Source organism: Epinephelus fuscoguttatus, linkage group LG19 (assembly GCF_011397635.1).
Source record: "Epinephelus fuscoguttatus linkage group LG19, E.fuscoguttatus.final_Chr_v1".
Lineage (NCBI taxonomy): Eukaryota > Metazoa > Chordata > Actinopteri > Perciformes > Serranidae > Epinephelus > Epinephelus fuscoguttatus.
In genome coordinates this window covers 1,258,308-1,279,227 of record NC_064770.1, presented here as the reverse complement: position 1 = coordinate 1,279,227, position 20,920 = coordinate 1,258,308, and the positions used below count along the sequence as shown (strand labels likewise).

The 20,920-nt window shown below is 41.1% G+C and overlaps 2 protein-coding genes across 4 annotated transcripts in view; one reads left to right on the top strand and one right to left on the bottom strand.

Annotated features, from left to right (window-relative positions):
* The window catches only part of abat (4-aminobutyrate aminotransferase), a 147,111-nt gene extending 132,273 nt beyond the window's left edge, over nt 1-14,838 (top strand). For all 3 annotated transcript variants that reach the window (XM_049560244.1, XM_049560246.1, XM_049560243.1), the window contains 4 exons: nt 5,137-5,304; nt 5,946-6,092; nt 6,325-6,436; nt 10,628-14,838. In XM_049560244.1, the coding sequence (XP_049416201.1) occupies nt 5,137-5,304; nt 5,946-6,092; nt 6,325-6,436; nt 10,628-10,749 (549 nt within the window). In that variant the 3' untranslated portion in view covers nt 10,750-14,838. The remainder of the gene's footprint in view (nt 1-5,136; nt 5,305-5,945; nt 6,093-6,324; nt 6,437-10,627) is intronic.
* Nucleotides 1-20,920, bottom strand: part of LOC125878859 (uncharacterized) — a 265,428-nt gene that overhangs the window by 166,566 nt on the left and 77,942 nt on the right. The window lies entirely within an intron of this gene.

Below are 20,920 nucleotides of genomic sequence, written 5' to 3'. Positions count from 1 at the left end.
TGTGTTCTTTCTCTTCCTTTTTTATTTTGTTTTGTACACAAATGAATGTCAGAGTAATCATGCATCAAGATTTGTCTGTAAGTACACAGACAAGTCAGATATTGTAAGTCTTCTTCATGGATCAGAATATGATCATGGCCAGGTACTGGATGAATTTATCAATTAGTGTGACCAGTCTTTCTTCCACATGAATGTGTCCAAGACCAGTGAGATTTTCGGAGGAGGCCCTGCCTTCCTGCTCCTTGTGTAGTCAAGGGGGAGCTGGTGGTAGTAGTGCAGCAGTATAAGTATTTCGGCACTGTCTTAGGTGACAAATTGAATTTTGACGTGAACACTGACAGCATCTGTAAGAAGGCAAACCAATGCCTATTCTTTTCAGGGAGGCTGAGGAGTTTTGATGTAAATAGGACAATCATGAAATTGTTCTATTTTGCTTTTATAGAGTCTGTTCTTTCTTTTAACATTGTCTGTTGGTTTGGTCATCTGAGCCTTAAAAACAAGAACAAGCTGGAAAAGGTGGTCAAGTTGTGTTGTAAGATCACTGGTGTTACTTTTAATAACCTACAGCATCTGTATGAAGAGAGGGTCACCTCTAAAGCTCCATCAATTGTCTCAGACTCAACATCCGCTCCATGTTAAGTTTCAGATGCTTCCATCAGGGCGGAGTTTTTGCCTTCCTTACTAAACATTGCAGATCATCCTTTGGTCTGTCTGCTATCGCTTATCTTAACCAGCTATGATCCACTAATTGTCCATGATATTAACTCTAACAGTGTGTGATAATGGATTCTGTGTTTTATGTATTGTGTTATCTGTCTGTTTTACTTATGACTACTGTCTGTATCCCAAATTGCCCCCATTACATTAAAGTTTTACCTTACCTTACCTTACCTTGCCTTACCTTACCTTACCTTACCTTACCTTTCCTTGCCTCTTTTGCAAAATAACATCATCTTACAATAGAGTAATAGATGGATATTATAGAACAATGTAATCTGACTCTGAGTGCAGAGTGAGGATAGATGACATTGTTGAGCTCTGGTAAGTGCAAATCTGTTGACACTGAATACATTGAACTTTACTAGACGAAAGAGATTCCAAGGCTGCAGGAAAGTCTTGATGACTTGATGTGCCAACCATATAAAGGGAGGGAGGTGAACACCACAAACACCAGAGCTTTTTGAGACACAGTCAGTACGTTTACATGGACAGTTTAATTCCACTTTTAATCGGAATGAACGGCCATTCCGATTAAAAGTGGTCATGTAAGCGGTCATTCCGATTGAAAAATGGTCATTCCGATTGAAAATTAAATCCGATTAAAGGGGGTGGTTTATTCCGTTTGTCATTCCGAATGAAAGAATTTTGTGTGCATGTATACACTCATTCCTCTTTAAGTTCATTCCAGTCTTTCTGCGCATGCTCGTTTCCTTGCCCTTCTGGTGCGATGACGTATATAGCGCACATAGCAACAGGCTACATAGCAATGGGCTGAGCTAGAGCAGTTGGACTCGTTGCACTCACCGGTTTCCATTCGCCACAGCACCGTCTTCTGCCTCCCTTCTCCTGCTCAACAGATGAAGCATTAGCAGAACAAGGTTGTTGTCGTACTGCTGCTTTAAGAATATATATATATATATATTAAGAATATAAGCAAAACACGCCCGAAAGGCACTAATAATGGCGTCGTCAAGCATCTTGTTATCCGGAGCGAGGACTACAGTGTTTTCTTCCGGTAAACGTAAACACGTAACATCCGCCCCGCCCCCTATCCAGTCAGAAACCTTCCCTGCCCCAAACCTTGCGCAGACCTGAATAAAGGCGATTTAACTGATCTCCCATGTAAACCCTCATTCGGAATTAATATTTCCCATGTAAACTACCTGGAAACACTTTAATTCTGAATGATTTCATTCAGATTCATTTAATTCCGAATGAGAAGCCATCATGTAACCGTAGCCATTGACTGGAGGACAAAGTCGCTAATGCCAATGATGTGTTTACCAGCTTGTAAAAGTAAGAGACTGTATGTGAATGTTCATATTATATAGCCCTCTCCAAGACTTTCAAGAATGAGTTTTCAAGCTGTAGATCCAGCCCCCATTTGGACACTGACAATGGGTCTGGTGTCGTCTGGTAACCTGTGAAAGAAATGACTTGAAATTACATTTAAATTACATGTATTCATTTGGCAGGTGCTCTTGTCCAAAGCAACAAATGAAATACCATCCAAGCTAATGTAGATCAAACCTGAGAGAATAAGTGCCCCAGTAGTCGCTTCCATGTTCCACCTGACAAAGGAGACAGAAGGCTCAAAGTGATGATAGAACTTTGCTCCCTCTGCTACATGCCACACCCCTTCAATCTGGCTTTAGAGCACATAGACCACCCCCATATCAAAATCACCAATGACCTACTCATCACTGCTGACTCTGGCCAAATCAGTATCCTCCTTCTCGTCAAAGGACAGAGGGATGTCGTATGCTGGAAAGCCCTCTGAGGCAAATTGTTATTTGTGATATTTGGCCTTATAAATAAAATTGATTGATTGATTGATTGATTGATTGATTGATTGATTGATTGATTGATTGATTGATTGATTGATTGCCCATCCCCTGGGTGTCATTCTGGACCCCATCCTCTCATTCCAGTCACAGATCAAATCCATCACTAAATCTGCTTTTTCCACCTCAAAAACATCTCCGGACTCCAGCCATCGCCCACAGACTCTGTTGCAGAGATCCACATCCATACCTTCATTACCTCTTGTCTGGATTGTTTCAATTAAGTCCTGTATGGGGTAGCCAGCAAAGCCCTGGACAGTATCCAGTATGTGCAGAAGCTGCCAGGATTCTCGCCTGCACCAAGCCCTGGCAGCTCATCATCTCCAATCTCATCGACCTTCACTGGCTCCCAGACAAGTCTCCAATCTCCTACAAAATCCTCCTTCTTACCTGCAAATTCCTTCATGCCCTTGCCACCCAATACTTAGTAGACCTCCCCCACCCCTATACCCTGACATAGGATCTGTGGCCCAAGGACACAGGTCTGCTCCCCACCCCCCACACCGGCCTTTAGGGAGCAGGGTGACAATGTGACAGCCCCACCCTTTGTTACTCTCTCCTTGTAGAGCTCTGTAATGCTACATTTCCTGAAACCTTCACAAAAACTCCTGAAGACCTACCTGGTTACCAAGGCCTACAGACGTGGTTAACAGCAAACATTGCCACTAGTTTTTATCTGCTCATATATGTGTAAAGCATCTTTGAGTGCTCTGAAAGGTGGTGTAATAATGCAAGTTATTATTTTTGACCCAAGCAATTGTTTATTGTCTTCTGGTCAAATTTTGTACTTTTAATAGATGCCTTCAGATTCCTTGTGAAATGTTGTATTTGGACCATTGTTAAAGTGGTACTCTTATACAAGTTTAGCCTACCAGACACGAAGACTTAAAAGTGTTTCCACAAGCCACTTTTGCATCAATTAGAATGTACTGCATATTTGGGTGTACAAACCTTACACTCACCATCGTATGTCAACGCTGGTCCAAGGGCCAAGCGTCTTGAATCCGTCCTATTGGTCTTCCTGTTTACCTTTTTTAATGATAAATACAGACTACCGCCACTTTTCACGGAGGCACAGAATGCACGTGGTTCGTGGTATGTGTGATGTGTTAAGGTCTCAGACTGTATAAAATCATGGATGTAGCTACTGTGATGTCACACATTGGTTTGTGGACTCCTGTTTTGAAGCCTCAAGTTGAGCATTTCAGTTGTCACCGTCTTGTTTTTTTTGGAGCCAGAAGTGACCATATTGGAATGAGAGGTTGGGGCTGTGGAGGAGCGAGAGGTGGATCGGACTTATAGACTGTAGCGACACATCACAGACAGCCTGTCACTCAAGTGCCCTGCCTTTGAATATGTGTAACTTAAAGCCTAAAAAAAAAACTACCTCTCCTGTAGTGTGTGGAGTTTGTTGACATCACGCCCACAAGCTATCCTGATGTGTGCAGCACGTATGGTCAGGTGACCACCCGGCATGCAGCTGTGACCAACATGGATGCTGAAAAAGAGCATGAGCACGACAATGAACAGGCTGAGTTGATGGCAAAAAATAACCCAACGCCTATTATATGGTGATGCTTTGGATTCAGGTACGGCGACGTTGACCAGAAAGACTGCTGTGTAAATCTTTCAAAGTAAAGTTGCCACAAGTACAAAAAATGCATGCGAGAAAAAGCCAAGCCGAGTAACGTTAAAGACAAAGAGACAACTGAAAGCCACCAGAGCCTCATAAAACAACAACAAAGCACAATCAAACATACATTTGCAAGTGTCACGCCATACGACAAGACCTCAAAGAGACACAGGGAAATCAAGGACTCTGTAACAAACAATATAATAACAAATGAAAAACTGAGCAATTTTGCTTGGTCTCGGCCCACATGACATGTTGCTGTGTTGTGCTATGGCCTGTTCACAAGCTGGAATTTGTCATGACAACGGCTGAACGCAACACAGGCTCCGCTCCAACTGAGTGTGTAGAGTGTCGTGCTGCGCTGCTGTGCGAGCAGCGTGTTTGACTGTGCATAACAGCAGTCTGTTGATGGTCATTTACACACTCTCCATAACAATAACTATGTCAGGTCAGGTCAGTGCCCCCCTAATATAATGGTAGGGGAAACACTGAATCAAGCAAGAAGACTCAAGATAGCACTTATTTATTGTAATTGCAATCGCAAATCACGATATTGTCCACCAAAATCGCAATCGCACATTTTTTATCAGATCGTGCAGCACTAATTTTTTGGCACTTCTGTATTGGCTTCATTATCCATACCTGGAGACTGCCGCCTGGTTCAGTTGCAACCTTTTTGGCCATGACAGTTGGCCTTCGTCACCACTAGTTCTTCGATGTCAGTTTGGTGTGTCTGGGCCTCAAAGGCTCTATTGGAGGTCTGCTGGACCAGCAGTCTAGTCCTGAGTTAGAAGTCTTCCTAGTAAAGACTTTCCTACTCATTGACTGTCTTGTCAATAAGTGAAAACCGTTTCCTTCCTTACCTCCCACTTGTATTTATGATCTGTCTGCCTGAATCACTTTCCCATAGCTCAGTCTGTTCACCTTTTATCTCCCTAGCATGGCTGTGCTTTCCATGTGGATGAAGTCCAGACTGGTGGAGGGAGCACGGGAAAGATGTGGGCCCATGAGCACTGGGGTATGGATAACCCTGCTGACATCGTCTCCTTCAGCAAGAAGCTTCTGACTGGTGGCTACTACCAAAGGGATGAATTACAGGCTGACAAGGTCTGTCATTTTTTACTTTTTTTTTCTGCAGGAAAATTCAGACTACATGTTGGTGAAGGTTTATATGTTGTGTTTCAGATTTGAACAAGACAAATAGGTCTATACCCCTGTTAGGAGTCTGTAGAGGCTGGAATGTCCATGATAACCCAAAGTATGAATCTTCTGGACATAGGACAAACAACATACTGATGATCTAGCTATTGTTTCTTCAATACTGGGGTGAAAGATTTCAAGTTGCTGCTGATGGTTGTGGGTTTCTCAGTCACTGGGTCAGTCAATACATCCAGGGACAGGGTTCTTATGCGGTATGAAAAAGTATGGGGGGACTTTTATGCCTTTAATGGACAGGACAATGTAGTGTGAAAGGTGGAGAGAGGGGATGACAGGCAGCAAAGGGCCACAAGCTGGAATTGAACCCACAACCGCTGTTGTAACTTGACTTGTTTGCCAAGGCATACAACCACATTCTAGTTTTTTAGTATTTAAAACTTCTGCAGTGGATACACACATGTATAGTTGATTTAACACTATTGTAGTGTTATGTCACTGTCATAGGACTTTCACTTATATTAAAGCATGTTTATCAGATAATTGTTACTGTTTATTTACAGGTGTGCTTGCTTGTTTATCTGTTGTTTCAGGCTTACCGTATCTTTAACACATGGATGGGTGACCCATCAAAGAACTTGCTCCTGTCTGAGGTTCTCAATGTGATTCGCAGAGAAAACCTCCTGGAGGAGGTGACCCGTTCTGGGAAAGCCTTGCTAAACGGCCTTTATGAGCTGCAGGTAGTAAAGTGGATAAAATCAATATCCATCTATACCATATACATCTCTATAGTATATTACAACATTATGGGCTAAGTTGTAAACCAATGATCAGAGTCATTGTATAGATTTTATTTTTTTATGTTCTTAATCATAAACAGGTTTACTGTAGTTTTCTGGGATCATGAATCATGCTTGGTATGAATGTGACCTAAATTTGTGTGAACATGACCTACATGCGTCTGGTCCCCAGGCTCAGTACCCCAGCATATTGAGCCGAGCTCGAGGACAGGGGACCTTCTGTGCCATTGATATCTGTGATGATGAAACACGCAACCGCATCCTGCTCAAGGCTAGAGACAAAGGTATGAAGTACACCACCATTCACTTTTTATTTCTTATTTACAGAGTATTCCCAGTCAGAACTTACATTCTTGGGAGTTCAAACTCAGAATCCAGACTCTTGAGAATGAGAAAATGCAGCATGCTGCAATTGCATTTTGCAGTTGGGAAAATTGCATTTTTGTTGACATCACCATTTTAGCTGGGCTCATCACACCTATACACCTGTCATCTCTGCAATGTAAAGTGTATATGTATATTTGTGTGCAATGTACAGTACAGGCCAAAAGTTTGGACACACCTTCTCATTCAATGTGTTTTCTTTATTTTCATGACTATTTACATTGTAGATTCTCACTGAAGGCATCAAAACTATGAATGAACACATGTGGAGTTATGTACTTAACAAAAAAAGGTGAAATAACTGAAAACATGTTCTATATTCTAGTTTCTTCAAAATAGCCACCCTTTGCTCTGATTACTGCTTTGCACACTCTTGGCATTCTCTTGATGAGCTTCAAGAGATAGTGACCTGAAATGGTTTCCACTTCACAGGTGTGCCTTATCAGGGTTAATTAGTGGAATTTCTTGCTTTATAAATGGGGTTGGGACCATCAGTTGTGTTGTGCAGAAGTCAGGTTAATACACAGACGACAGCCCTATTGGACAACTGTTAAAATTCACATTATGGCAAGAACCAATCAGCTAAGTAAAGAAAAACGAGTGGCCATCATTACTTTAAGAAATGAAGGTCAGTCAGTCCGGAAAATTGCAAAAACTTTAAATGTGTCCCCAAGTGGAGTCGCAAAAACCATCAAGCGCTACAACGAAACTGGCACACATGAGGACCGACCCAGGAAAGGAAGACCAAGAGTCACCTCTGCTTCTGAGGATAAGTTCATCCGAGTCACCAGCCTCAGAAATCGCAAGTTAACAGCAGCTCAGATCAGAGACCAGATGAATGCCTCACAGAGTTCTAGCAGCAGACCCATCTCTAGAACAACTGTTAAGAGGAGACTGCGCGAATCAGGCCTTCATGGTCAAATAGCTGCTAGGAAACCACTGCTAAGGAGAGGCAACAAGCAGAAGAGATTTGTTTGGGCCAAGAAACACAAGGAATGGACATTAGACCAGTGGAAATCTGTGCTTTGGTCTGATGAGTCCAAATTTGAGATCTTTGGTTCCAACCACGCCGTGTCTTTGTGAGACGCAGAAAAGGTGAACGGATGGATTCCACATGCCTGGTTCCCACTGTGAAGCATGGAGGAGGAGGTGTGATGGTGTGGGGGTGTTTTGCTGGTGACACTGTTGGGGATTTATTCAAAATTGAAGGCACACTGAACCAGCATGGCTACCACAGCATCCTGCAGCGACATGCCATCCCATCCGGTTTGCGTTTAGTTGGTTGGACGATCATTTATTTTTCAACAGGACAATGACCCCAAACACACCTCCAGGCTGTGTAAGGGCTATTTGACCAAGAAGGAGAGTGATGGAGTGCTGCGGCAGATGACCTGGCCTCCACAGTCACCGGACCTGAACCCAATCGAGATGGCTTGGGGTGAGCTGGACCGCAGAGTGAAGGCAAAGGGGCCAACAAGTGCTAAACACCTCTGGGAACTCCTTCAAAACTGTTGGAAACCATTTCAGGTGACTACCTCTTGAAGCTCATCGAGAGAATGCCAAGATTGTGCAAAGCAGTAATCAGAGCAAAGGGTGGCTATTTTGAAGAAACTAGAATATAGAACATGTTTTCAGTTATTTCACCTTTTTTTTGTTAAGTACATAACTCCACATGTGTTCATCCATAGTTTTGATGCCTTCAGTGAGAATCTACAATGTAAATAGTCATGAAAATAAAGAAAACACATTGAATGAGAAGGTGTGTCCAAACTTTTGGCCTGTACTGTATATTCACAGTGAAACTAAATCTAATTCCATACACCACACTGACTCTGTTTGTTCTGCACATTTATTCAAGTGTGATCAAATCTGCACATACAAGGAGCAAAAGTCATTGAGGCACCGTTATTGATCTCATTAGTTCTCAATCATTCTGTTTTTTTTAAGCTCCATCTCAGCACACATCTCATGATGATGATGTCACTGGGAAACATCAACCATAACATAACCCTCTGACGCACCAATTTGTCAAGTGCCACCACTTAATGACCAAAGGGCTGCTGAGATAAGACTGTTATCACTAGGATGACCACGGAGGCTGACCAGCTTGCCTACAGTGTGTTTTTCTGCTGGTAGGCCCCCACATCTCTGAAATTTTTTTAAGGGGGCATTATTTGGATAAATCAATCGCATGTTCAAAATCAACAAAATCAACAAATTTGCCATCTGAAAAAAATTAAAACAATAACTGTCCATCATCTCCACTAGCTGCTTTGAAATGTATGCTGAGATTCTTGTCAGCCTCCAGTTTACACACTCAGTCAGCTCCTGAAGCATCCTGGATAAACCAGGCAGAGCCACAACACTTTTGGGCATTTAGTTTGTTCTTGTTCTAATGTGTGATTACGACAGTGCTTTGACAGTGTTTCAAAAGTCCAGAGCACAAGTGTAGACCATAGACTGTATGGATGTAGCCACTGTGATGTCACCCATTTGTCCTTGGACTCTTGTTTTGATGCCCTGAGTTTGGCATTTTGGCTGTCGCCATCTTGGATTTGTAGCCAGCAGTGACTATATTTGAATTAGAGGGTGGAGCTAACTCTTAACACTAGCTATTAGCTTGGTTAGCACAGTTAATTTACAGCTATGGTTTATTGTGATAGTACTAATTTTAATGCTGATTTTGCTTGTGAAAAAAGGCTTAAAACCATTAAAACAAAATGTACTTACCAGTAAAACTAAAGATCCAACTCCTTAGAGGGTCTTTTAGTACAACCAAATGCTGAACAAGACTTTTTAATGCAACCAAAATATTATAATTAACTTTCTTGAAATTAAAACACATTACAAAAGTGACAACTAGGGCTAAATCTATAATGTTACTCTGTGTATCTAGGGCTACACCATGATTACATTACCTAATTAGTGCTGTGATCGTAGTAGTGACTTGTCAACGGACGGCACCCAACTGTCACTCAAAGCAGCCATGCCTTTAATTATGTGTAACTTAACTTAATAATATGTCAGTGGGTGAGTTTTATACAAATTCACCCCCTGTACAGTTGTCATAAATGTTGAAATTAGCCACAGACATTTAAACTGTGTTTTGTACCTGGCTGTAAACACGTTAATTTTTTCTGTAAAGTTGGGCATTTTAACATGGGTGTCTATGAGGACTGACTCGCTCTTGGAGCCAGCCTCAAGTGGCCATTAGAGGAACTGCAGTTTTTGGCACTTCGCTTTGGCTTCATTATTCAGCCCTGGAAGTTGCCACTTGGTACAGACAAGAGAACCGATTAAGCAATGCCACAGAAATACTGAGGTCACATTCTGAAGAAAATTAAATAAAAATATTACAAATACAAATATTCAGCTCAGAATGCAAAGACACTATTTTCATTAGGCCTTTTTTTAAATGCCTCTGTGCCTGCAATCGCTGTGGCCAGAGGCATTATATTTTTGGGTTGTCCATCCATGCCATACTCATGAACAGGATATCCTAAGAATATCTTGAAGAAATTTCTTTGAATTTGGCACAAACGTCCACTTGGCCTCAAGAAAGGTTAGAATTTGGTGGTCAAAGGTCAAAGGCCAAGGTCACTGTGACCTCACAAAACATGTTTTTTGCACCATAACTTAAGAATTTATACATTGTCATAACAAAATTTCACACAAATGTGTGATAGGATAAAATGATGAAGTGATGACATCACTTAACCAAAACGTTAAATGTCAACTTCACTGTGACATCATAATGTTCTGCAAAACACTTTTCTGACCATTACTCAGCATCATAACTCAGGAGTCAACTGATTGTATAGTGTATAGATGATTGAATTTTGTGGTTGAAGGTCAACGGGCAACTTCACTGTGACATCATAATGTTCTGCAGAAAACACTTATGTGGTCTAAAACACTTTTCTGGACATTATTCAGTGTCATATTTCAGAAGCAGAAGGGCGAATATTTGGTTAGATACTTAATTGACGACAATGATTTTTGGTGTCCACCTTGAAACTGTATAGATCGTCTGTGCTGCTGGGGGGGGGGGAGGTGAAGTGTGAATATTAAGAGTGTTTTGTCATTGACAGGTGTCCTCCTGGGAGGGTGTGGCGATCGATCGATCCGTTTCCGTCCAGCACTGGTTTTCAAGGAGTACCACGTTCACATCTTCCTCAACATCTTCAGTGACGTGTTGGCCCAGATTAAATAAACCTGACCCTGAAGGAACCTGACTGATGCTGCATGAGCTTGAGTAAATCCAGAATGGAGAGAGGGAAACTCCAGAGAGTCCATGTCATGATAAGCACAATGCACACAATAACTCACACAGATATCCCATATAACCTCTGTTTCAAGATCCAATTGGCCAATCTTAATCTCCCTAACCAGAAAAGATAATGATGATACCCTCTTACTTGTGCTACCATACCACAGAAAACCATTCAGAACAGGTGACAGTGGTTACTGTTGCAGTAACGGAGAATTTTACAGAATGTTTATGCTTATGTAAAATAAATCTATGGAAATGACTCCAAACAGCAGGTTTTCCCATCTGGATTCATGTTTTAATATGTAGTCTGACTTGACTCTGGAAGAAGTCATGCCAGACTGTCTATCATGTCAGTGAATCTAGCTCCTTCACACCCTTTTACTGTCTGAGATTGAGAGGTCAGTAGCCAGGATAAACAGGTAGCATTAGATCAATGTAAATAATTATCGAAGATCCCAACTACTAATTAACCTCACTTAATGACTCAGAACAAAGTCTTGCGTACAGCTTCTTTTAGTGCTCATATGCCGGCATCATTCCACTGCCTGACTTTCAGTCAATGAAGTGTTTATATTTAGTGTGTATGTGCATTTGAGGGAGAAGAGCAGTCAATCTAGATACAGAACTATGTGTCAGTGATGACTTTATGTAGGAACACAATAAAGCTGAGATGCCAGCCTGCATGTCATTTAATGCTGTCCATTAGACTTGCCCTTGTAATGATTTTGTGTACTCTTAATAGGAATGACTTTTCAGCTTGAAATGTTGTAGCCCAGAAAAATGTGAATCTTAAATGGACCATGAAAATGTCATTGATTGTTTAGTGCCTGCATGTCAGTTAAATGTGCTATTTTTTTTCTTTTCTTTCTTTTCCTTGTGGCTCAAATAAGAGCAGCCAAAATACTGAACACATTCACTTTACTCTTGAACAGAAGTTTCATATTGTCTGGTTTAATTCTGAAAGTGCATTTACTGTTTTATTTTCACATCACAGTTGATGATAGTTATATATTTAACACTTCTGACTGACAAAACATACAGATGGTGACACTAAGGATGAAACGCATACACAGACAAATGCACAAATAACCAGGTTGTGCTCTCCAAACCCAAAATCACAAGAAACACTAAAACACAACAAAAAATACAAACATTATGGACTTGTGTTTAAACTTCAAGCAGCTAACTGCTACAATCGTCTGTGTTTAGTTATTTCAGTAGTAATCTTACAAGCAGTCCATCCAAATAAAGCTTACTTGCTAAAGCTTCTGAATTACGTCAGCTACAGTAATGTATTGCTTTTTTGCATGAGTTTTTAAGACTGTGATACTCTAATTTGTATTCAGGCTATTGACTATTATTACAAGCTTTGTTCAGAGACAATAGAAGTGCTAAGTCAGAGGCCCTGTTTACACTTAGTATTAACATGCGTCCTGGGTGATCAGATCATATGTGGACAGCTGTTGTTCAGCAGGTAGAGCGGGTGGTCCACCAATCGGAAGATTGATGGTGCGATACCTGGCTTCTCCAGATACAGAAAAAAATTGCATCTGATGGTTGTTCCATCGATGTGTACAGGTACATATACCACGTGTGTGCAGGTCCATTTACCACGTGTGTGCTGGTCCATTTACCACGTGCATCCCATGTGTCCTCAATGTATCTTGGGATCTGATCACTCAGAGCACTCAGAGCAGTGGGTACACTACTGTGCTGTCCTTGCTTATCTGAGTCTGTTGCTGCCTTTACACAGGTTAGAAGCATCACTGAAGGGTTGTCTCTGGATATGCTTTAAATGTCTGCATGATTAGCATGAGCTTACTCAGCAGCAGCAGCAGCAGCAGCAGTTCTGAAACGGTCCCAGCCAACTCAATCGATACCGAAATAGCTCGACTCTGTTAAATCCATTAATAATGGTTGGGTAATGTTAGTCATGTGATGCTAGCAGTTAGCCCTGTCACTGTGTATGTGCATGCAGACTTTCACCAACTGTCCCCGCCTGGTGCAGAGCTCACACTCCAGCAGCAGTAGTCTCCTAGCGACAGGGCGTTGGGAGTACCATGGTATACATTTGTCTCATGATTAACAGAGAGAGAGCGTGCAGGACAAGGAGAGGCTGAGCGAACCAGTGTGGTCTGTGTATATGTGTGTGTGTATAGCACCACTCACCTCCTGCTGATTTAAGATGACAATGCATTTGTTTTTTTGCAAACAGAAATGATTCTCTTTTTTTTGCATATAGAGGGGGGAAGTGATATCCCATTCCAAGTGGTCACTCATGCATGTGGAGATGCATTCTAATGCCAGGTGTTAACACAAACACATAGAGCTGTCTGCCTCTGATCAAATCATCAAAGATGCTTGTTAATACCAGGCATGAATAAGCTCAAAGGCAACTGGACTTCAGACTGATTGGGGGCAGGGTCACAGGAATTCAACCTGTTTAGAGTGGTTCACACAGAGGTGGTATACCATGACCTGAATGACTAAGAATCTTCACCGACATTGTCAGTAGTTGTTAATAACAGGTAACCAATCAGGCTTGTTAGTAGCCCTGTTTGGAACGGTCTCATCCACTGAAAACGCATCACTTCAGACTACACTTTGAAAACACTTCCATTAAGTATAAATCTCACCTTTGTGTCCAAGTAGGTTTTCCACTCTATGTCTTCTTTATCTCCTTGTGATGAGCCAAGCTGTAATAGGCTTATTACTGCCCCCTGAGATCAGAGGGCAAAAAACTAGATAGCGTCTTGCAACTACAGTTGTAGTCTGTGTTTTAACCCCAATAGCCACAAGAGGCCCATTCCAAACTCAAAAACAAATGTCACCAACCCTGCTGGCACCACATGTCAAAATGACGCCAGAAAGACTCTGGACTCTTAGGTCGGACAGGGTTTAAATTTTGGTTAAAAGGGAAATTGGATTGACAATATTTTACATGTCTAACGACATTCGAATTTCACGTTGTGTGGATGTTAACTTTAAGATATTTTGTTTGGACAGTGGGTTGTTCTCCATACCTTACAACTAAAGGTTGTTATTGTATGTCAAGATGATGCTGGCATGAGCCATTTGAAAGAGGTTGGTTTTTGAAGATTTAGACGTCCTGACATTGAATGTCACAACCTAAATTCAACCAAATATCAATGTCCAGAGACACTGGTGGCCAGCTGGGAATTTAGGCCATATTGGAAGTGTTTTCAAACGATATTTATCAGTTTTACAAACTTCAAGGATAAAGATTAACTGGTTAGTTTGGCAAATGCACGTCTGCTTCTCCATGGGAATTGTCCAAGACCGCCTCCACACAGTGGATGAGCTTCTTACCAAAATGAAGCTGAGTTGCTGAACTTGAACTTAAAGCACAAATCCATGGAACAGGGAGCTCTATACACGTTAAATCATCAGGTAATACAAAGATGTAAAACACTGAGTCTTAAACAGCTTTACAGCACATATTTTATAAATACTGGTGAACTTGCCTTTTTTGTTCTGTAAATCTGCTCAAACTGCCACTCTGCTGTTTCTGTAGAACACCTCAGACCTTCATCGGTGTCACAAATGTTACAAATGTGTAGCAGCTCAGAAAAAGTGTGAAAGTGTTACCACATTAATTTCTTTATGATTCTTAACTAACACACAGTTATGTTGCAGAAGTGATGTCCAGTAAGCCTAATGTAAGGTATTTGTTACCTATACTTCACAGGGTCAGTTTGTCCTGTATGAATTAGTCCTAAACAGTCATTTTAAAGGAGATGTAAGGTAAAGTAGGGTTTGGCTGTAGGGTGTTGAGGTTGGGCAATACAGTGGTAACGATGACAACAGTGCCTGTCTCCTAGTTGTCAGTCAGTATTCCATATAGAGTATCCACAATGACCATCTTTAAACATTTTTGACATAAACTACCTACACTTTGTGTTCCGAGATAGATGATTATTGATGTAACTATTTTAGATGGCTCTAACCGTTGTTGTCTATAAAACTTTCTGTCTATTTACTGTGATTAATAAATGAAGTTTTGAGTAATCTTGTAGAGTTCTTATTTCTTGAGTCTAAAGGCTTTTGGACCTTTGGAGCAGTAGTTTGATCAAACAGTCAATCAATCAATCATTCTAGGATCAGAGGTTTAGGGGTGCTGAGCACGCAGAGAGCTGCCCGGCCAGGCGAGATAAATTTTACTGTTTTGTACATTTTAACTCAATTTCATTCCCACATTTGTTAAAGAAAAGTACAACACTTTGTGGGAAAGTCTGTGACTAAACCATCAAATCTGATAAAGGTTATTTAAATGCTGAGCCACAGCAAAAGAGGAATGGATTGGAATCATGAAAGAAACATATCGTAACCCTAATTTCTGGGGGAAGATAACTCATTTTGATACAGCAGCTCCTCAACATACACATAAACAGTACGTATGTTTCTGGAGTAAACCAGCCCCTTATAGTGAGTACCAAAAATACCAAAAATGGACCTTGGACTTATTTTTTGGACTTTTATTTGAAATGCAATGCACAACATGTAACATTAACACATTAACAGTTATTGACTTTTTCAATGTCAGTTTCTGCCTTTTTCCTTCTTGTCTGTATTATATAATACAAATACATGAATAAAAATACACTTCAAAAAAAGTGCTTGAAAACTACAAAATAATAATAATAAATACACACAATATGAGTTATAATGTTAATGGGCATCCAGTCAGTTAGCTAGTCAGTAGCACCTTGGCTTTAATATTAACACATGCACATGACACAACAGCTAGCTTCTCTCATTCCAATTTAAACAGAGGACAGTGGTACTGACCACCTGTAACGTTTCCTAGCTAGGCTACTGCGGGTGCTGCTGTATTTTTGTTGTTAAAATATTACGTTGCAACCAAGTACTGTATGGTTTTGACACTTTTATAGCTTGTTAAAAAGGGACATACTGTAAAAGAATTTAAAAAAAAAAAAAAAAAATCTCTCAAATTTTAGGGGTGCTGGGATTCAATTTAGGGGTGCTTCAGCACCCCCAAAAATGGGCTAGAAACGCCTATGGTTATTACATGTAATTATACAAGCTACAACTCCAGTGAAATGTTATCTCATTTCGCGCTCTTTAACTGTAATTTAGTCCTTTTGTGTGTGTCTTCTCTCATTGCATAGAAATTTCCATGTTTCAAGATGGTTCTGATAATCCATGGTCTCTGGTTGTGAAATGATTTAACTGTTCACACATCCCCGGCCTTATTAAGATGGCCACAATGTTGCTCCTCCCAAACATGAGCAGCAACTCGACTCTGCAGCCATCTCTGAATGGCGTATAGCAGTAATCCACAGCAGGAACAGGACAGCACCTCACATTATCATTGTCACACCAGGCGGCTGTGGCTCAGAGGTAGAGGGTTTGTCCACCAACTGGAAGATCAGCGGTTCGATCCTCAGCTCCTCCAGTGCTTGAGGACTGAGGTCAATACTGGACCCCATATTTCTTCGGTCACCACTGTATGAATGGGTGAATGTACCTTGTAGAGTAAAATTGATGTGACATGGAGGTCATCTAGTTTATTCTCATACATCTGCAACATTAGGAGGATGGTAGTTTGGCTGGTGCCCATTCCTTCTCCATCTTTCCTCAGTGTTTACTGATGTTTACATTTGAAACATCAACCTTGTTAGCTGACAGCTAACAAGCAAGAAGTTAATAGAAAGAGAGTTTACAGACTGGTGAGTTGATTTCCCCATCTCAATGAGTGACTATAGCCACAGGCCACCAACGTCTAAAGCCAACTACAAAAAGCACCACCGAGACTTGCACATAGCTGATAAAGAGGTGACTAGAAGCATCTGTGCCTATCACTTGACAAAGAGCTTTGTAGAATTAGACATATTGGGTCTCATTCATGAAACGTGAGCAGAAGGAATTTGTGTGTAAACTGTTCGCAGACGGAAATTTACGTGCATGTCCGCATTCATCAATATTTTAGTAGCTCCGATCTTTTTGTAGCTACGAACAAAATCTACTCCTGCTCCTGACTATTTGTAGTGCTTGTGTAAATTTAGTAAAGCACATAAATATTGCTTGTCACTATTGGAAATTACAATTTTAATTCGTATTGTGCTCTGTTATGTACACAATACACCTCGCCTCCAGTTTCATATCAAACCATTTACGCTTGACCTCTGACATGGTTCTTTGTACCACGAAGACAACATTAACAGCATCTGTTACCTCCCTCCAGGCCTTCGCTTTGCCTGTCCCTATCACACCACTACTAACTGAAGAAAATAAAATGTTTTTTTTTAAGTCCACTTCACCCAAAACTATTTCGATCTCCGGAAAAATTCTTTTTTCTTTCTTTCTCTTTCTTTCTTTGCGCCATGACTGACAGGTCGACAGGATGCACCTACACCTCCTTATATGGTGGTCATTGGCTATTCATGGGTGGGGATTTATGCTAATTGCTGATTACCGGGAGTGCGCTGTCACTTTACGATGGATTGGCATTCATGATCATACACACGTGTTTGCGATCAAATCTGAGTTTCCCGCGGCGTTCCTGAATCCGGAGTAGGGTTTTAGTAGAGTAGGCTTTTATGTGCAAATCTACACACAGATTTACTCACTTTTCATGAATGAGACCCAGTAAGGATATGCATGTCATAAAGGACATCTCAAAATTTAGAGGTAGAACATGAGCTTGAGAGAAAGTAGCAATGTTTTATTGCTTTGCTGTGGCTATTTCCTTTTAAGAGGCTCTAGGGGCCCTTTGTCAACCAAGAGAGAGATAAAAGGGCTCTGTTCTCTGTGTAGGCCTATATGATCAACATCTACTGACATGCAAGATATCCAGCTGGGGTAGTAAGCTGGCCAACAGGGAGTGTTGGAGCTGTGCAAGGTTTTTTGCTTCTTGCTGGCTGGTTTGCTGCACTGCCCAGCAGCACAGGTCTTGTCTGTGCATTGATTCAGATCACAACAGGCAGCATGTGTATTCCCGTCTACTTATGGTGCGTTTAAAGACGGCTCGGAAAAACACGTTACCACATGTTAAAAACAAATTGAACGGTTGTAACGGCTGTCAAAGTGCGGGGGACAGAGGGCACACATACAGGAAGTGTGGGGGGCATGTCCCACGCGTACGCCGCATCCGCTACGCCCAAGGGAGCTGTTTCAGCAAGACCTGAAACCATTGATGGATCAATGAAATGGCCTACGAGACACAGATACAGGGGCCCCAAGTATTAAAGAGGAGTAGAAATGGGTCCATGTCATTGGTCCGACAGCCTAGTGGTCCGACATCCCATTAGTCCGACGGTCCGCGGTGCTGAACGGCTCCCAGCGGGTGTATTTCTACCTTGATGGTGCGTCGCGACCGGCTCTGGGTCAGCTGGGAAAGGCTTTAGGCGAAGCAGGCTCACAGCTTATGTGTTTGTCACTTTCTTTTTCATTTTAACCCACACCATGATCTTTTCCTAACCCTAACCAAGTGGTTTTTGTGCCTAAACCTAACCAGACCTTAACCACAGGGCATCATGATGATTTCGGAACAGACTTCGGAACAATGGGTTTAATGTGGTCGGACCAATGGCCTGTTGGACCAATGGGCAGTTCCCGTAGAGACAACTACAACGTGATGCAAAAAATCAATTAAAAGAGGCTAAACAAGTATAAAGTCTGGGCTAAAAATATGATTTAAACATTTTACTGTCTATCCATACTCAAATAAACCTGTCCTTGATCATTTAACCGCCACATGGTCATATTAATGTTTAAGTGTTTTTTTTTTACAAGCCTGAAGTTTCACAGGTAAAGAAAAACCTTGGACACCAGTAGTAGCTTGCTGAGACTCTCCAGGGAACATTAACAGCAAACCTTGATGGAAAGGTAATACAGCACATTGGCTAGGCTACGTTATTACATAACTGACTAAATCACAGAAAAACAAAGTGCTGCTTGTAGCACCTACAAGCAGCACTTTGTTTTTTATTAGCTATTGTTATTGTTGTATTTTGTATTAAGTTTCTTTGCATGTCACGTACGAGGATGTGAGTCACGTGGTGTTGGTGGTACGTCAGCAGCGGTAGTAGTAAAATCAGCTGTTCTTCACCGGGCGGTTCTTATGAATGAACTGAGAGGGTGAGGGGGGAAGTCTCACTTTTGCTGATCGCTTTGATCGCCTTTGATCGCCTTTGATCGCTCAACACTAGCAAAAGGAATTGTTTTTAAACTTTGGAAAGTTGTTTCACTGTTTGTTTTATCAGCAATAAATATGTAAAACGCAACATCTTTGGATCAAAGATTTGTTGACATGCCAGCACGTCCGGCAGGTAAAGATAGTCGCTCTATACTGCTTTTGCATCATTACACATGTTTTGTTATTAAATGAGCATATAAATTAATGTCCACCCAAAACTTATTTAAAGGTAGGGACTGGAGGATTTTCCAGTTGCTGTTTGTAAACACACATTCAAATTTGGCCCCTCCTATCAGGCTCAACTCTCCCGGGTGTACAGAGCCCGGAGGTACGGAAGAAGGCTTCACAGAAGAGGTTCAGGCAAGGCTCGTGCTTGTGCACGCTCGGACACGCTTGGGCACTGCACCTGTGCTCTCTCATTGGCTGGGGAAATCTCCACCCAGAAGCGGCCGAGCTCATAAAAACATTAAAATACAGTTAAAGGGCAGGAGCTCTGCAAACAGAGTCACCACCACACATGAGTAGAAGCCCATAGGTGATGATTAAGCAGGATTTCATTTGTTTATGTATTTTGTTTTGTTTGAAAATCCTCCAGATCCTACCTTTAATAGAATAGAATAGAATAAAGGGAGATGCAAATTACAAATGAAAGTGCAATGCATCAGTGTAATGTATTATCGCTATCATCTGGGCTGTAATCACAATGCACTTGGGGGGTAGAAGTACTCTGCAAGTCCAGGAAGTATTTAATTGTTTTCCCCCAAGTAGTGTACAGTTTTCAGCCATGTTTATGCTATCATAATGTGCAGATAAATTTGGCACCAATCAACATTACTCTCCACCTCAAACACATTTAACTAGAACATATTAGCTCTATTTTAATGGCTCTTTTAATTTACTCTGGCCTTTATTTACATTAAAGTACATTGAAAAAAAATCACAGTGTCAATTAATTTATTTTCATTGTGAATTAGAAAATATTCAGCACCTTGCATCCAATCACAGGCCAGATTTGGCCTGCAGGTTGCAAGTTGAGCATCACTGACTTATAGACCTGTTATCAATTTATCAATGCAGCCTATGGTGTGATAGTGCTGAGGAAATGAGCTGGTATAATAATATCTCCAGTTCCAAACACGGTGCATCTCATCATCCCATTGCCGACATGTGCTCTGTTAGAGGAAAACTCTGAATTAAGGAGCAGGAAACGCATGCGTGAAATGAATGTGAAATGGACAAACGTAACGAGCAGTGACTCTGCTCACATAGACATACATACATAGACGCCGCATTGACTGCCGCTGCCTATTGGAGCCGACGTCCTCGCCGGCCGCCATCTTGGGTGGGTCTCGCTTCGCCTCCACAGTGCATTCACTTCTATTGAGGAAGGAGCTGTATGCACAAGTAAAATACAATAACTCGCTGAATTTTCAACTGATTTTCACGCAGTTTGGTTTGTTACAAACGGCACACATGTAGTTATGATACAGGATGCTTTTGTACATTAAAAATGCGGTATTCCATGCTTTAATACTTCCTGCAGATAGCAACAGCATGTTATTTAGGTCACAACACAGTTATTTTATTCACCTCAACCCCAGATATATATATATATATATATATATATATATATATATATATATATATATACAGTATTTATATACTGTATAAACATACTGTATAAACACCATATACACAATACAAAACACAGTATAGCATATTATGTATAGCATAATATGTAGATCTGAGGTTTGCTCAAACTGTCAGCTCCTTTAAATCAGGGTTAAAAACACTATTGTTTACCGAAACGTACTCTTAGATTAAATACTTACCTGTTGTATTCTACTGCCCGTACTTTTTAACTACACACTGCTGATTTATGCCTTTTATTATTCTACTTCTTTTCTTATCCTGACGGTTCAATGTATTGAG